We start from the raw sequence: 14,748 nt of genomic DNA, 5'->3' as shown, positions 1-14,748 counted from the left end.
AATAATTACCCTCCATCCCATTTCTGACTTTCAAGAAAAACAAGACATTTAATTGACCACAGGAGGACTCTCTCAAGGGCATCAGGCTGCAAAAGCTCTTCTGTGAGCTCACAACTCAAGCTGATGTAATCAGCTACAAGAAGCTGACTTCTATTTTTAAATCATACCCTTTTACTCTGCCTTCAAAGGGCACATATATCACACATTGTAACTGCTCATAAAATACTTCATGGTGTAGTCTCCCGTCCATTTCCCTCCTGGGGTGAAGCACACTGTCAGGAGGGGGCTTCCAACTGCTCCTACCCCATCCAGCCCTGTGCACTGAAATCCATCCACCATTTCCTACGATTTGGTCTTTAGGAGAATAGCTACATATGGCCACACTCTCCAGGTGTCTTGTTTATCACCGTAATTTTGACAAGGAACAGATGACTAGCAGAGTCCTTCTTGAGGGCTGGGATCAAGCTTTTCCACCTCTTTGTATTTCCATCCCCAAATATAGGCACTTAATAAATGCTTATTAGTGTTGCTGCTGAGAGATCTGTCATCAGGCCCATGTGCTTCAAAGGGTGCCAGAATGAAAACAGATTATTTGCTTTGTTTAATTTTAAGTTTTTCATTCATCATTTTGGTCATGCTCACTGTGTTATTTAAAAAGTTTTTAGCACTTTGAAAACATGATGAGAAAAGCAATGGTTGGAAGGGAAAGTACACTTGATCTTGCTATTTATTTATACATATTCTGCTCATTTCTAAGAAGAATGAAGAGCTCTGTAATTAAAGCGGTGTGATTATGGAGTGTGGGAGAGGGCAGAACATACACTTCTCTGGTCTGCTTGCCTCTTCGTTCTGGGGCACCCATGTCCCCCCACATCTCCCCAGTAGTTTGGGTCCTCCCAATCCCTTCTCTAGCTTACATACTGGGTGAGCTAGTGAGAACACAGAGGTTAGCATACTCCTCTGTGGCTCAATGCCCTCCCATACCCCCAGGCTTCCGGAGATGCCTCTTCTAGTCTGGCCCTGCTTACCCTTCCAGCTGCCCTAGTACGGGCACCCCCATTCCCACACCTGCTCTGCCTTCTGTGCTCTGGTTGTAAAAACCTTTCCGGTCCTTCCAGGTGCTCTGTTTACTTTCATCTAAAGGCCATTGGCAAAGTTTCTCCCTCAGCCTGGCACTCTGCTCATTTGTCCAACTCCCTCCACCCAGCTCCTTCCCCCTCATCCTTTCCTGTCTTGTTTAGATGTGACTTCCTCGGGAAGCCCCTCCTCGGTGTTCCTGGACACCATGTGTCACCTCAGACAACGGTTCATCCTACTGTATCATGTTTACTTGCTCCATCCCCAAGTGACTACAGGAGGGCAGGGATCATGTCTGCTCAATTGCTACTATATCCTTGTGCATGTCACCCAGCACACAGTGGGGCTTCCATATCATTTGTCTGGAGGATAAATAAATGAATGAATGCATACTTAAGACTTCAACCAGGGGGATCACATCTGTGAGGATGAATTAGAATTCTGTGTCCTCAGAGAGTGTGAACTCAAAGAGCTGAATTTATGGCAAAATACTACTTTAGTTCTGATTCATCAGTTGAAATGTGAAGGTGGAAGCTAGCTCTGCAGAGACTGAAATTCTCCCTCCCACAGTGACTCCTAAGGAGCCACCCACAGCCGGACCCCTCTCCCAGAGGACACACAAATGAGTTTCGGTAACATGTTTCTGAGAAATAAATGGAGACTGTTGAAAATGGAATACTGCTGGGACTAAACACTAAAGCTTGCTCACAGTTAAATTTCATGTTATAAACTCCAAGCAAACAGCAAACTCCACAATTTAAATTCATTACAAAGAAAGCAGCAAGCCACAAATTAATAATGCTACTTCTTACCTGCAAAACCCATCTCAACTCCAAAACATCACAAAGTGAGTTGCATAGGGTCAGAATGCCCTATTGATTTGAGAAACAATGGGTCTGGAACTTCAAACTCAATGGCTGGAATCTGACGAGGAGCTAGTCTGGCCCTGGGGTATGACAGTGAAGAGACAAAGCTGCTCCCTGTCCTCTTGGACCATCCTGCCTAATATAGAGGAGGATGGGGTCCTGAATACAGACTTCTTAAAAAAAAAAAATTCTTTCCCTAAATTCAAAGTACACCATGTTCAGCTAGCTATTAAATTAAATCCAGCACACATGGGATTGTAGAGTAAGGCATCTCTTCAGCTACTTCTGCATGGCAAAGGATTCTTTTAAACCATATTTTTCCAAAATCAACAGATCGATGACACTAAAGACTGAGTAATGTTTCAACATTCAAACCAAATGACGAAGGGCTTGGTTTTTATTTCATCGTTACACACTAGTAACCGCCCTCCAAAATAAAACCAAATAAACACAATTCCACGTGAAATTCTCCTGCCTTCCAGAATAATTGTATTTTTAAATTTTTAAAAAAGATTTATTTATTTGAGAGAGAGAGAGAGAGTGAGTGCAAGCATAAATTGGGGTGGAGGGGCAGAGGGAGAGAAGCTTCAAGCAGACTCCCTGCTGAGTGTAGAGCCCAACAACAACTTGGGGCTCCATCTCACAACCCATGATACCATGACCTGAGTCGAAACCAAGAGTCGTACACTTAACCGACTGGGCCACCCAAGTGCCCGTATTTTTATTTTTATTATATGGTACATAAAAGGTGCTCAATAAATGTTTGTTGAATGAATAAGTCACAGGACAGGTATTACTAGGAAAATGACTGTCAGTTTTAGGTCAATTTCCTTTTTTTTTCTCTTGAGGAAAAAATCATGCATATTTTCTAGGATTCTGACTTTCATTTCCTTGTCCGACCTTGGGCTAGTTACTTAACACAGGTATCATTTTCTCCATCTATAAAATTAAATTGTCTTCATTCTTGCAAGGCTTAAAGAAGGTAGTAGATATAAAATGATTGGCATGATTCTCTGCAGATAAGGTTTTTTGTTTTGTTTTGTTTTAACTTCTCCACTCCATCCTCCTCTAAACTGCAAATAAAGTGTCAAAGACAAACCAAATTACTGGCCTGATTAGAAAGTCAGGAAATTTCTAATGTAGCCTGGCCCTTGATTTTCTCTTTTATAGAATGAGTGAGCCTACTTTTCAGTTCAGATTTTCCATGAATTCAGAAATCTGCCCTGCCAAGAAGTCAGATGCTGCTACCACATTAAGGTTATTTATAATCAGAAATAAAATAAACTCCGATTTCCTTCATAGAGAGGGACTCCAAATTACAAATGAAAATAAGATTTGGCTTTTAAAAGAATTTGTATCAATCTAATAGTAGGTCAGGAATTGGTGACCCTATTCTTAAGCAACAGAAGGTCCCTCCTTTCCCCCATCCCACATGCTTCCCTTCCCTTCCTAATAAGCACTAGCAGGGTTTCCCATTCACAACTCTACCCAATGTACCTTAAAAGAAATCTAGGGATTTTAAGCAACATCACTAATTACGAATGGATCATTTGAAATGAGTAAGATAATTGACATAATATTATGTCAAACCTGACATTTGTTTGATTTTTTTTTCTTCCACACCCTGAAATACATCCAAATCAACCAAACAAAGAACTACCAACGTTGTACACAAGTCGCTGCATTTTCATAAATACTCAGTGTATGACTGCCACCTAGTGGTGGGATATATCCTTGTATGGCCAAACATCCAAACAGCTAAATTGACACAAGATAATTAAAAAACCAAAAGAACATTGTTCCTCTGCTGCTCACCAGTTATTTCAGGGAAATTTAAGAGCATACCCACCTTCTCAGCTAACTATTTTCTTCAGATTAATTTCTGAAGAGGTCTATTGCAGATGGAACATTAGTTAATCCCACAACCAAACCCACCACTTCTCAACCACTTCACAAAACAAAGGAGTATTATTCTATTAATTTTAAAATTCATTAGCAATTTAAAAAGATTTCTCCAATAGCCTGTCTTCACTTTCCAGTTTCATTTGATCTAATCTTGATTTTTAGTTATGCATGAAAAAGCATTTTAAAGTGACAACCTTACAAAAAGTGTACATTATATGAAAATCCGACTTCAATTAGTTACTAAATCCCAGCAATTTCCAGCTGTCTCTTCGATCTTACCCTTAGAGAATTATATATCACATTAATTGGTATTCTGTCATATAAAAAGACACTGGCAATGATTAATTGCATCCTTGGTGCTTTTGAGTTATGTCTTCTTCACTAGAGTGATTCAAATCACACCTCATTACCTTCCAGCAGGTACCCCTCTTGGTAACCTTCATAAAATCTCCTACCTTCCTGAACTTCTCCATTTGCTTGTAGAGGTCTGGATCAAGCTCCTGTGACACATCCTTCATCCATAATAATGCCCCTCTGTATTCAGTCCGGCACTGCTCCATGCGATTCACCGTCAGCCAAGTGTCTGAGATGGCCCGGTGCCGAAAAGTCTCCACTTCTTGGTGAAAGCGACACAAAGGATTTCTCAAGGACAACCTAGACCAGAGGATAAAGCCATAATCTTGAAACCAAGCATGCCAGCAATTTGCATCCTTGACAGTTTACCAATCTTAAATTCATGAGCCTAGAAGAGTGCCTGGAATATAGACAATGCCGCAGAAATATTTGATTGAAATGGATGAACTGATGAGTCAACCGGATTACCCATGTACTGATCCCTTAGATTACTGTTATTTAACTGGACCACTGGGAAGTACTTCCAATAGTCTCATGCCCGAGCAAAGAGTATTGGTCTGAAGCTGGAACCAATCCTGTGTTAACGGAGAAAGGTCAAGGCATAACCATTTCCCACTTCTATTCTTGGCATTCCTGTCTCTGCTCCTCTGAAGCCTGGCCCTTTGAGGAGGGATGGACTTGTGCATGATTAGGGTCTCCCCTGCTAGGTCATTTTGGATTTCTCTCCAAATGCCAGGACAATCTTCTGCTGGCTCCAACAGTCACAGAGAATGGAGCACGAGTAGAAGCATTTTTTTAAAAAGATTTTATCTAAAAAAAAAAAAGATTTTATCTATCTATTATCTATCTATCTATCTATCTATCTATCTATCTATCTATCTATCTATTTTAGAGACGGGGAGAGAGAGAGAGAATGTGAGCAGGGGGACGGGCAGAGGGGAGAGGAAGAGCAAGAATCTCAAGAAGACTCTGCTGAGTGTGGAGCCCAACGTGAGGCTCAATCTCATGACCCTGAGACTATGACCTGAGCCAAAATCAAGAGTCTGGCACTTAACTGACTGAGCCACCCAGGTGACCCAAACAGAAGCAATTTTAAATGGTCTAGGAAGGGAGAGAAGCCCTGTGGATCTACATGTTAGGCACATTCAGATAGGTTACATGATTGATCCTTATAGAGAAACAAAACTTGAGGATCCTACACCATAAACGAATGTATATTATACAAAGAGGTGGATATAAAATAATTATAATGTTAGCTGTAACATACCATTATTTATTTAGCAAAAAAAATGTTTGAGGCATATCAAACTTTGGATGAAATATTTATTTCCCCTACCCAACATGAGTAATGTCAGATGACTTACAGTCTTAAAATACAGTTGTCTCCATGAGGTTGCAGGGCATAGGTTCAAAAAATAAAAATAAGATGAGTAATTACATTTCAATTTAAAGGCAAACTTATGAAGCTGAAGAGAACGGTAATGTTAGTGAGCTGAAGTCAGTGCTTGGCAGTTCCAACAGCACTGTCAGATTACAGATGGGGGCAATAAACAGTTTAAGAAAAAAAAAAAAAACCTTTTACTAGTTTCTCCCGTTTTCTTCTTTTCTGTAAAGCACTGCTTTTAAATAGTCAGCATTTCTCTAAAAATAGTTTGCTCATATCATCCTACCTAAGTGGTGCAGGTGGTTTTCGGACATATTTTGGTGCCTTAAAGTAAGCTTGTGCTTTATCACCATTGGACTAACTTTAATACTCACCTTTCGTCAAACTGAATGCACAGTTGTAGCAATGACTATCAAATAAGTCAGAAAAACAAATGCTGGTGTGAAGGTTTATAAAACTGGGGACTTCTATTTAAAGAGAGAAAGAGCCCTCAGCTGTCCCCCCTAAGGATCCTGTTCATTTCTGGAGTCCTCTTTTTCTTCCCTCAGATCTTACCAATTTCCCTAAACTGGCTGAAAAAGAGTCTGGTGAATAAAATAGTCTCAGTTTCTTTGACTGTTATAAAGTTAGACAGAACCTTTGAAGAGGTAATGACATGATGATAGATGTTAAGATCTTGAAGAAAAGAAAAAAGCATATAAAATCACCTCATTTTTTTTTCTGTAACTGCTTCATATAAGATTAGAAAGGTGAAAACCTGCTCACTGGTGCTACCAGGGGCTGCATCTAGACCAGGGAAAAACTCAACAGCCAGAAACATCAAGCTTCAGTGAAAGACTGGTGCACATCTTCATGGATGAAGATCTCCCCAAAGGGAATAATTAATAAAGTATCTACAGATCTACTCCAAAGACATTTATCCTTTAGCAGGAAAATGTGGAAGTGACCTAAGTAATAGACAGAAGGGCTCAGGTTCAATGTATCATGGCATGCCCTGGGATACTATGGTATGGATGTTTTTAAAAATGTGCACATGGACAGCAAAAGGTATTATGGTTATGTGATCAAAAAACCAATTTGCTAAATGATCAGTAAGCACTACCATACAAAAACTGCATGGCATGATGCTGTTTAGATTAAAAATATATTCTGGCATATCCCAAATTACATCCATTCGAGATCTGAAAATTCAGCTTCGTGAGAGTTTTATGTCATCCTCTACTTTATGCTTAGGAGGACTGGTTGGGATATCACGTGCTTGGTCTGCACCTGAGTGCTATGAAACCAGAGCCATCTTACAGGAGGTCACCTCCCAAATTTTAAAGTTGTCCAAGCTGCATTAAATTATGGATATAGTGGGGCGCCTAGGTGGCACAGCGGTTAAGCCTCTGCCTTCGGCTCAGGGTGTGATCCCGGCGTTATGGGATCGAGCCCCACGTCAGGCTCCTCCGCTATGAGCCTGCTTCTTCCCCTCCCACTCCCCCTGCTTGTGTTCCCTCTCTCGCTGGCTGTCTCTATCTCTGTCAAATAAATAAATAAAATCTTAAAAAAAAAAATTATGGATATAGTGCACTTTACTAGTTTATAGTGGTGATACTTTTAAGTATCATTTGCATTGTTTTTGTTGATTTCTCTTACTGTTTTTATTTGTAACCAAAGGTTAGCTTATATAAACTTAAGGTACCCTATGTGTGCTCTGGGAGATAATTTGGTACACAACTCTGAAAGGGTGTAACTGGAGAGTCATATTATAAAATAATTATGTGATCAGTAATGGTAACTCTTGTAGTGATTGTGTCCAGGGATTTGGCTTTGTTTCCCATAAACAGATATAAGTTTTGGCATACTGGTATGTATAAGAATTTTTCCCACTGAAATTAGTGATAATTATATGTTTAGCATATGAGAATTTACTCTCGGAAAGACTGAGAACCAATTATCTTGTAAGGGTGGGGGAAGTATATACGCATAGAAAATATCCAGGAAGGGGTTAAAAGTGGGTCATCTCTATTAGTAAAATTCTAATTGTTTTTTCATTTTTTTCTGATTTGTCTGTGTTTTCTTTTCTTCAATGAGTATTACTTTCACAAAGAAAAACAATTATAAAAAAGATTAAAAGGTACAATTGAAAATTATAAATAACACTTTTCTTGGGAAATGGATACAGAACTATTGGACATGGTTTTGTTCAACTATGAAAGTTGGCACTGCCCACAAAGTTAGGGTCCAAATGTTATCAGGCAGAACCAACACACCCAGGAGTGGGACCATGGGAAACTGACACAGTTGGTCTTTCTCTACTCCACCTTTCTCAGGATTTCACAGGAACACCTGTGTAACAGGCTGCTCGCCTGTTCTTGGCCCACAGGGAAGGGAAAGAAGAGAAATTAGAAGAAAATGTTGAATATTTGAATAAGTGAAATTTTCATAGCTGAAAATTTTTGGAAACTACCTGCAATGCCTTATTTAGGTATAATCTTGCCTAATATTAGTGAGTGACATTTTCGGGCTTGTTAGTTATTGGGGGAGGAGGAATAGAGAAGGAGTGTCACTTTTCTCAGGCACAAAATGCAACTATATGCAGGGGCTCTTGCTTATTCTACACCAACCATAAAAATGAGTCATGAGAGTGTTAAAAAAAAAATGTCACTCATCTGCTACAATTTCCTCTCTACCAGAGCTTCTCAGACTTAAATGTGCATCGAAATCAACTGGGGATCTCATTAAGATGCAGATTTGGATTCAGCAGTTGTGGGATGGGGCCTAGACTCTGCATTTCTAACAAGCTTCTAGGGGATGCTGCTGATGTTGCTGGTCCAGGGTCTGAGCAGAATGGTTCAGGGCATCGTGAACACCACCTCTCCAAAGTTAATTGGCCCACAGAGAGCAGAGAAGGAACCCTTCCACCTGGTCTCATTAGGCTCCTGCTTTAATCAGCTGCTGGAAGGGGACCAGACTGACTGCTATGAGCAATGCTGAAGGTCAAACATAAGCCTGAGCAGCACTCACAGTGATTGGCATATAACATGCTCCCTAGAGACCAGGAGAAATATGAAAAAAAAAAAAATTAAAAATTATTGGGAGGAAAAAAAAATCATACATGTTATCTTAATCAGAGAGTTAAGAACACACTAATAACTGAGAACAGAGTAGGTCCTCAGTCTCGAGCAAGAGCCTTCTAGAGAACAAGAGAGTCCCCTCCATGGCTGGGTGGATCCCAGATTCTCTGCCGACCCCCCATATGGAGCCCCAGTGAAGGCCACACACCTTTGCTGGGAAGAAAAGCAGAGAGCCTTTCCTGTTGCTTGCATCATCTTTCCTGCTCTGGTTTTATCTTGGAAGCCTTGGGATCGGAGAAATTTTCCCAGTTCGTTTTCTTCTTGAGACAAGACTGATGAAGGAAAGACCAAAAGGAGCCATGAACAATGAGCATTTTTATTACAGAGCAGAGAGACACACCACAAGGTCCTCACTCTTTTAGAGGCAAAGTCGGGATGAAATTAAATCCACATGGCAAGCTACAAGGTAAGCTCCCCCCTCCCGCCACTTAACTTTCATGCTGTCCCTCCATTTACAAAAGGAGAGATCAAATTCACTTGAGTACATCTGTCAGTGCGTTTGGTGCCCTGTAATCAGAACCAGAAAATGACCTCTGCACTGAAAAGAGAGCCGATAATGTGCTGCTTCAAGCTGAAATAAAAAAATTGGGTTAGTCGAGTATGACTGTGGGAATCTTTTGTGGCTACCTATAATATAGAGCCAGTTTCCTCTGCTTATTCTCTCTCGCTGACTTTTTGATCTCTGCTTTCTGAGTTACACTCTACTTGATAATAAAAGCAATTCCAATACCTTACTCATGACATGGGTTTTTGGTTGGAAGTGGGAGTGGGGATTGAGGGTGGGGGATAATCAGGTTGATGTCTTCGTGGGTTTATTTTAAGTAGGCATCACATCCAGCATGGAGCCCAACATGGGGCTTGAACTCATGACCCTGAGATCAAGACCTGAGCTGAGATCAAGTGTTGGACGCTTAACTGACTGAGCCTACCAGGTACCCCATGTTCATGGGTTTTTTAAATGTAGAGCTGGAACGGTGAATTGGTCATGCCCAATCTTGGCCTTATTTTTAAAGACAACTTGAGATGGCACTGCTGTGAGCTAGTGACTGGTATATGCTTTCTGCAGATTCATTTGGCAGTAAACATAAACTGTTACAGAATTCTATGTATCATTTGAAGTGCACTTCTACTGTTAGGAGTACATTCCAAGGAATTAGTGAAATGGGCACAAAGCTGCATATGGAAAGATAATCATAGCATCAATATTTATAATAACAAAACACTCTGTTTCTCTACACGTGGGGCTGATTTATAAAATAGTGGGTCTCCAAACAATGGAACAGTGGACTGTTACACAGTCACTGGTCCCCAATCCACATTTACCAACAGCTGAGCAAAGAGTGACACTGAGTTTCCTAAATGTTTTCTTTTCTAAATACAGCATTCCTATGGACTTAATCTGAACTTTATTCTTATTTCACATCTCTGTATTTATGCATTTACACATCATGTGTCTCTAAAAATGGTTTTTAAATGCTACTAGGATTCTTGTCCCATTTCATAAACAATCCAGAATTCCTCCAGAATGCATCCCATTCCTGCCATAAACTCTCCAATGAAAGCATTAGCCAGGAACCACAAATCCAAAGGTGAAGGTTATACTTGCTAGTTATTGAGCTTGTTAGTTATTGGGGGAGGAAGAATAGAGGAATAATTTGTGACTGTAGTTCACACTAAACATTCCAGAGGAGGAGCCTTTTGGAATCCATTCTTCCTGAGAAATAAATGACTACCCTCCTTTCTCTCTGTCCCTCAAGAATCAAGTTCAAAGGCCATGAAGTAGTTAATCCCTGTTTCTCTGTGACAGCAGCTCCTTCTTGGCATCTGATATTAGAGTGTTTGTGGTTGGGCATGTGTCTATCTATCCAATGAGACTCTAACTTTCTCAGGACAGGGACCTCATCCAACTATGGATTCCCCATGCTGAGCATAAAGTCTTATTCAGGGAACTGTTAAGTGCTTGTAAAATTAAATTAACTAAAATTTTTGTCTTATTATCCTCATACAATTTACTTTTTCCCTACCACCTCCTATCCTACTTTATTTTGCTTTAAATGCTTATTTGATATTTATGCCATGATTCTATGTAGATTTAAAAAAAACACCTATAATCATAAGAAGTTTTGTTGTTTTTTAATACCTTCTGTAACTTCTTTCTACTTACTAATATAGGACTCACTCAATTCCACAATGAATATGTCCCTATAGAGAGCAATTTCACATTTTTGTTCATAATAGCATGAGTCTACTGTCACCTTTTTTACCTTGAAGTCTCAAGTCACATACAAATGAACACATTTAGCCTAAGGCTAGGAAGAAACCAATTCATGGTTACCTAAATGATTATACAGTTGGTGAAATGTACTCTTTCCTAAATAAGTCTAAGTTGGTTGAAGAATTTGAAAAATTATTTTTTGTTATTTTATGCACTTGACGATTAAATTTGGGGTGGGAAAGAGGTTCCCTTTTAAGAGCTGGACCCTGATTAATTGGCAGTGTTGCTCAGAGGGAGGCAGAAAACGTTTTGGCCTCATCAGACTTTAGCTTGGGTTACTAAGTGATGAGTGTCATTTTCCAAGAAGGGATGTTCATTCCTTAATTTTAACTTTAAAATTCAAATACTGAAATTAATTTATAAAAGTTTAAAATTCAGGTGCAACACAGGTATCAGATGACTTGCCAGTTTCCACTTAAAAGGTCTAACTGAAGAATTCAGAAACACACACAAAAAAGATCCTGTGCATTTTTAATTGCTGATTAGATTTTCAGATGTATCCTAAAAAGGGAACTAAAGAACTATAAAACCAATTAGCTTGGCAGCATTAATTCACTCAGCACAGATTTATGGATGATCTAATATGTACTAGGCACTGGTCTTGCCACTGGGAATATAGAGATGGACAAGACACGCAAGGTCCCCTCTTTTATGGGGCTTTTGTTTGTGTAACAGAAGACAGAAAATTAAAAAAAAATCCATAATCACAAACACAAAAAGAAAAATGCCAGATAGAAGCAATAAGAGAAGGGGAGTGAGAGAAGCTGCATTGGGCTGGGTGGTCAGGAAAAGCCTCTCTGAGCAGGTGACCATTAGGCTGGGCTCTGAATGGCAAGAAGGGGCCACTCTTGAGATGATGAGGCTGGCAACATTTCAGACAGAGGAAACAGTGAGTGCAAAAGGCCTCAGGTGACATGGTGGGTAAGGGCAAAAGTGGCTGGAGATGCAAGCTGGGCCAGATCATGTAGGAATTTATAGACTACGGTATGGAAGTCTGGATCTCACCTTACGTTCTACTGGAAGCTTTACAGCAGAGAAGCAACATGATCCAATGTACATTTTTAAAGCTTTTTTTTTTTTTTTTTGCAATAATTTTAAGCTTATAGAAAAACTGTAAATAGAATACAGAGTTCCTGTATACCCTTCTTCAGCTTCCCCTAACATTAGCATCTTACATACCATGGTACAATTATCAAAACTAGGGTATTAACATCGGTATAGTACTATTAACTAAACTATAACCTTATTTGAATTTTATCAGTTTCCTCACTAATGTCCCTTGTCTTCTAAGATCGAATCCAGGATCTGAGGTTAAGTTGTCAAGATTCCTTAGTCTCCATCGATCTGTGAGTTTCTCCTCCTATCTTGTCTTTTGTGACCTTTGTGCCCTTTAAGAGTACTGGTTAGGTATTGCGCAGAATGTCCCTCAATTTGGGTTTGTCTTATTTCTCATAATTAGACTGCGGTTGCAGATTTTGGGGAAGGAAACCACAGATGTGAAGTGGCCTTCTTAGTGTAGAATACCAGGACCACATGATACCGACACACATTCTCACTAGTGACGTCAATCACTTGATTCAGGTGATGTCTACTGAGTTAGTCCACAGTAAAACTATGATTTCTTCCTTTTGTAATTATTAAAAATCTTGAAGGGAAATATATGACGATATGCAAATACCCAGTTTCTCCTCAAACTTCTGCTCACTGATTGTGCCATGTTCCAGTGAACCTAATGTGGTATTTGCCTAATGGAGATTTTATGGTTCCCTCATTCTTTCTATATTTATCAACCAGAATTATAAGAAGTTTTTCTCCCCTGTTTGTCTATTTCCACACTGACTTAATGGATATTTACTTTACTCTATGGGTTATAATCCAATACTATTGTTATTTCTTTTGTTGTTCAAATTGTCCTAGCTTAGATCATTGGGAGCTCTTTGTGGAGTAGACAGTGGGCTGGGGGGGGGGGCGGCGTGGTGCCGCAGGGAGATCATTTAGGAAGATGATACAGAAATCAAGTAGCAGAGTGATGGTAGTGGCATGAACTAAAGTAGTGATAGTAGACATGGAGAGAGAAAGGAGACTCTGAAAGCTATTCAGGAGACAAAATGGACTGCTATTTAGGACTGACTGGATGTGGGACAGAGAAATGGTGGGGGATACGTGTCGTGTGTCCTGATTTCCTCAGAACTCAAGAGTATGGAATTATAGCCCTGGAGAAGTCTTAGCTCAAACACTTAGTAATCAGTAACAGAAAATTTATGAAATTCTGCCTCTAAATCCTAGGACTTTGTACTTCCCCACAACAGTCCTAACAAAGACTAATGAAGGAAAATTACCAATTGTTACTTTGTGATTATTGCAAAGAGGTCTAGCAGCAGTCAGAAACAGAAAAACTTCCTATGTCCGAGTCTCAGAAATATAGAAATTATACTATTAAATCACCTACAAAAGGAAATTTTAAAACATACTAACACACAACTTGATATTTAGCATTTCAGAGGTAACTGTTGGTAATAACTTTCAGGCAGAATCTTGTTCCCCAATAACCTAATCTCCAACTTAAAAAATGCTCATGAAGACGAGCTGTCAACAAAATACAGTTAATAAATAACCAGTATGTGCTTTCTCTCTCCATTTTAAGGGGAACAAATCTGGATATTAAAGTCAGGACAATCAAATAAAAACAATCCAAAATTTTAGAAAACCCACACGTAAAACTGAGAAAACTTTTTTATAATTAGGAAAATAAATGGCATGTACTTACTCACGAGAGGTCCAATATAAAGTTGTTACGGTTACTGGCATTGAAAGATAAACAATCTATGTAAAGGATTTCTGATAAAATTACTAGAGGCCCTCCTCCCCACCAATTAAAGAGCAAAGACAGACACTCCTAAATAGTAATTTCCTTGTCTTACTTCCTCAACATATGAAATGATATATTAAGCCAAAATATCCTATTTCTTACCATTTATCTGATCAATATTCATACTTAGGGTATACTTACAACATATTCTCTTTTGATAGAGTACGATTGCTTTAGACAAGTCCAAACAGGTTCTCTGAATTGAGTGAAACAGCTATAATAAAAAAACAAACAAAATGCTAAATTAAAAGATAGCAGTGAAATAAAAATTATTATCTGAACATAACCACAGTGTTTGATTGGCCCACTGACAACAAGATCACAAGCCTAAGTATGCTTTGTGTTATGTGGTGTACTATGCAGGAACTGTGACCAAAGTCTTTAAATATGCTCCTATTAATCTACATTTATTGGAATTCATCATTTCTGTGATCTAAATTAAGATCTGCAGAACACTGATTTCCTCCAGATTATTGAAAAACAGAAATCCTAAATGAAGGGCCCAATTAGAAGACATGGTAAACCGGAGACCCAATATTCATTCATAATTTAATTTCTTTCTTTTACCATTTTGCCTTTTTTAAAATGTAGGATCCCTCAATTAAGATTCATATTTAAAATACGACATTTGCTTATTTTGTGAACCTAATGCATTTTATGGTATACTTAAACTCTATAAACAGCAAACAAAAATCAGTTAGTTGAATGTTCCATTTAGAAGACATCTGGTAAAATGGAGTTTAGCTAGCAGTCCTTATCACTCCCTATTTTCCCAATGATTTCATAAGACATACCAAGAAACCTAATGTAATGCCAAGGCTGTAACAGAAGAAAGTAAGGGAAAAGCATGTGGGCTATACTGAGAAGAATCCAACTAGATTTTAACTAACAGTGGTCCT

The 14,748-nt window shown here is 39.1% G+C and overlaps 1 protein-coding gene across 15 annotated transcripts in view; it reads right to left on the bottom strand.

Annotated features, from left to right (window-relative positions):
- Positions 1–14,748, bottom strand: part of ICA1 (islet cell autoantigen 1) — a 139,607-nt gene that overhangs the window by 99,260 nt on the left and 25,599 nt on the right. For all 15 annotated transcript variants that reach the window (XM_087861040.1, XM_087861039.1, XM_087861041.1 and 12 more), the window contains 3 exons: positions 13,991–14,063; positions 8,854–8,977; positions 4,304–4,502 (listed from right to left, as the gene is read on the bottom strand). In XM_087861040.1, coding sequence (XP_087717166.1) covers positions 4,304–4,502; positions 8,854–8,977; positions 13,991–14,063 — 396 coding nt within the window. The remainder of the gene's footprint in view (positions 1–4,303; positions 4,503–8,853; positions 8,978–13,990; positions 14,064–14,748) is intronic.

This window comes from Ursus americanus, chromosome 3, assembly GCF_024610735.1.
Source record: "Ursus americanus isolate L20-20 chromosome 3, mUrsAme1.1.p, whole genome shotgun sequence".
In the NCBI taxonomy this organism is placed as follows: domain Eukaryota; kingdom Metazoa; phylum Chordata; class Mammalia; order Carnivora; family Ursidae; genus Ursus; species Ursus americanus.
This window is presented reverse-complemented; position numbering and strand designations above follow the sequence as displayed.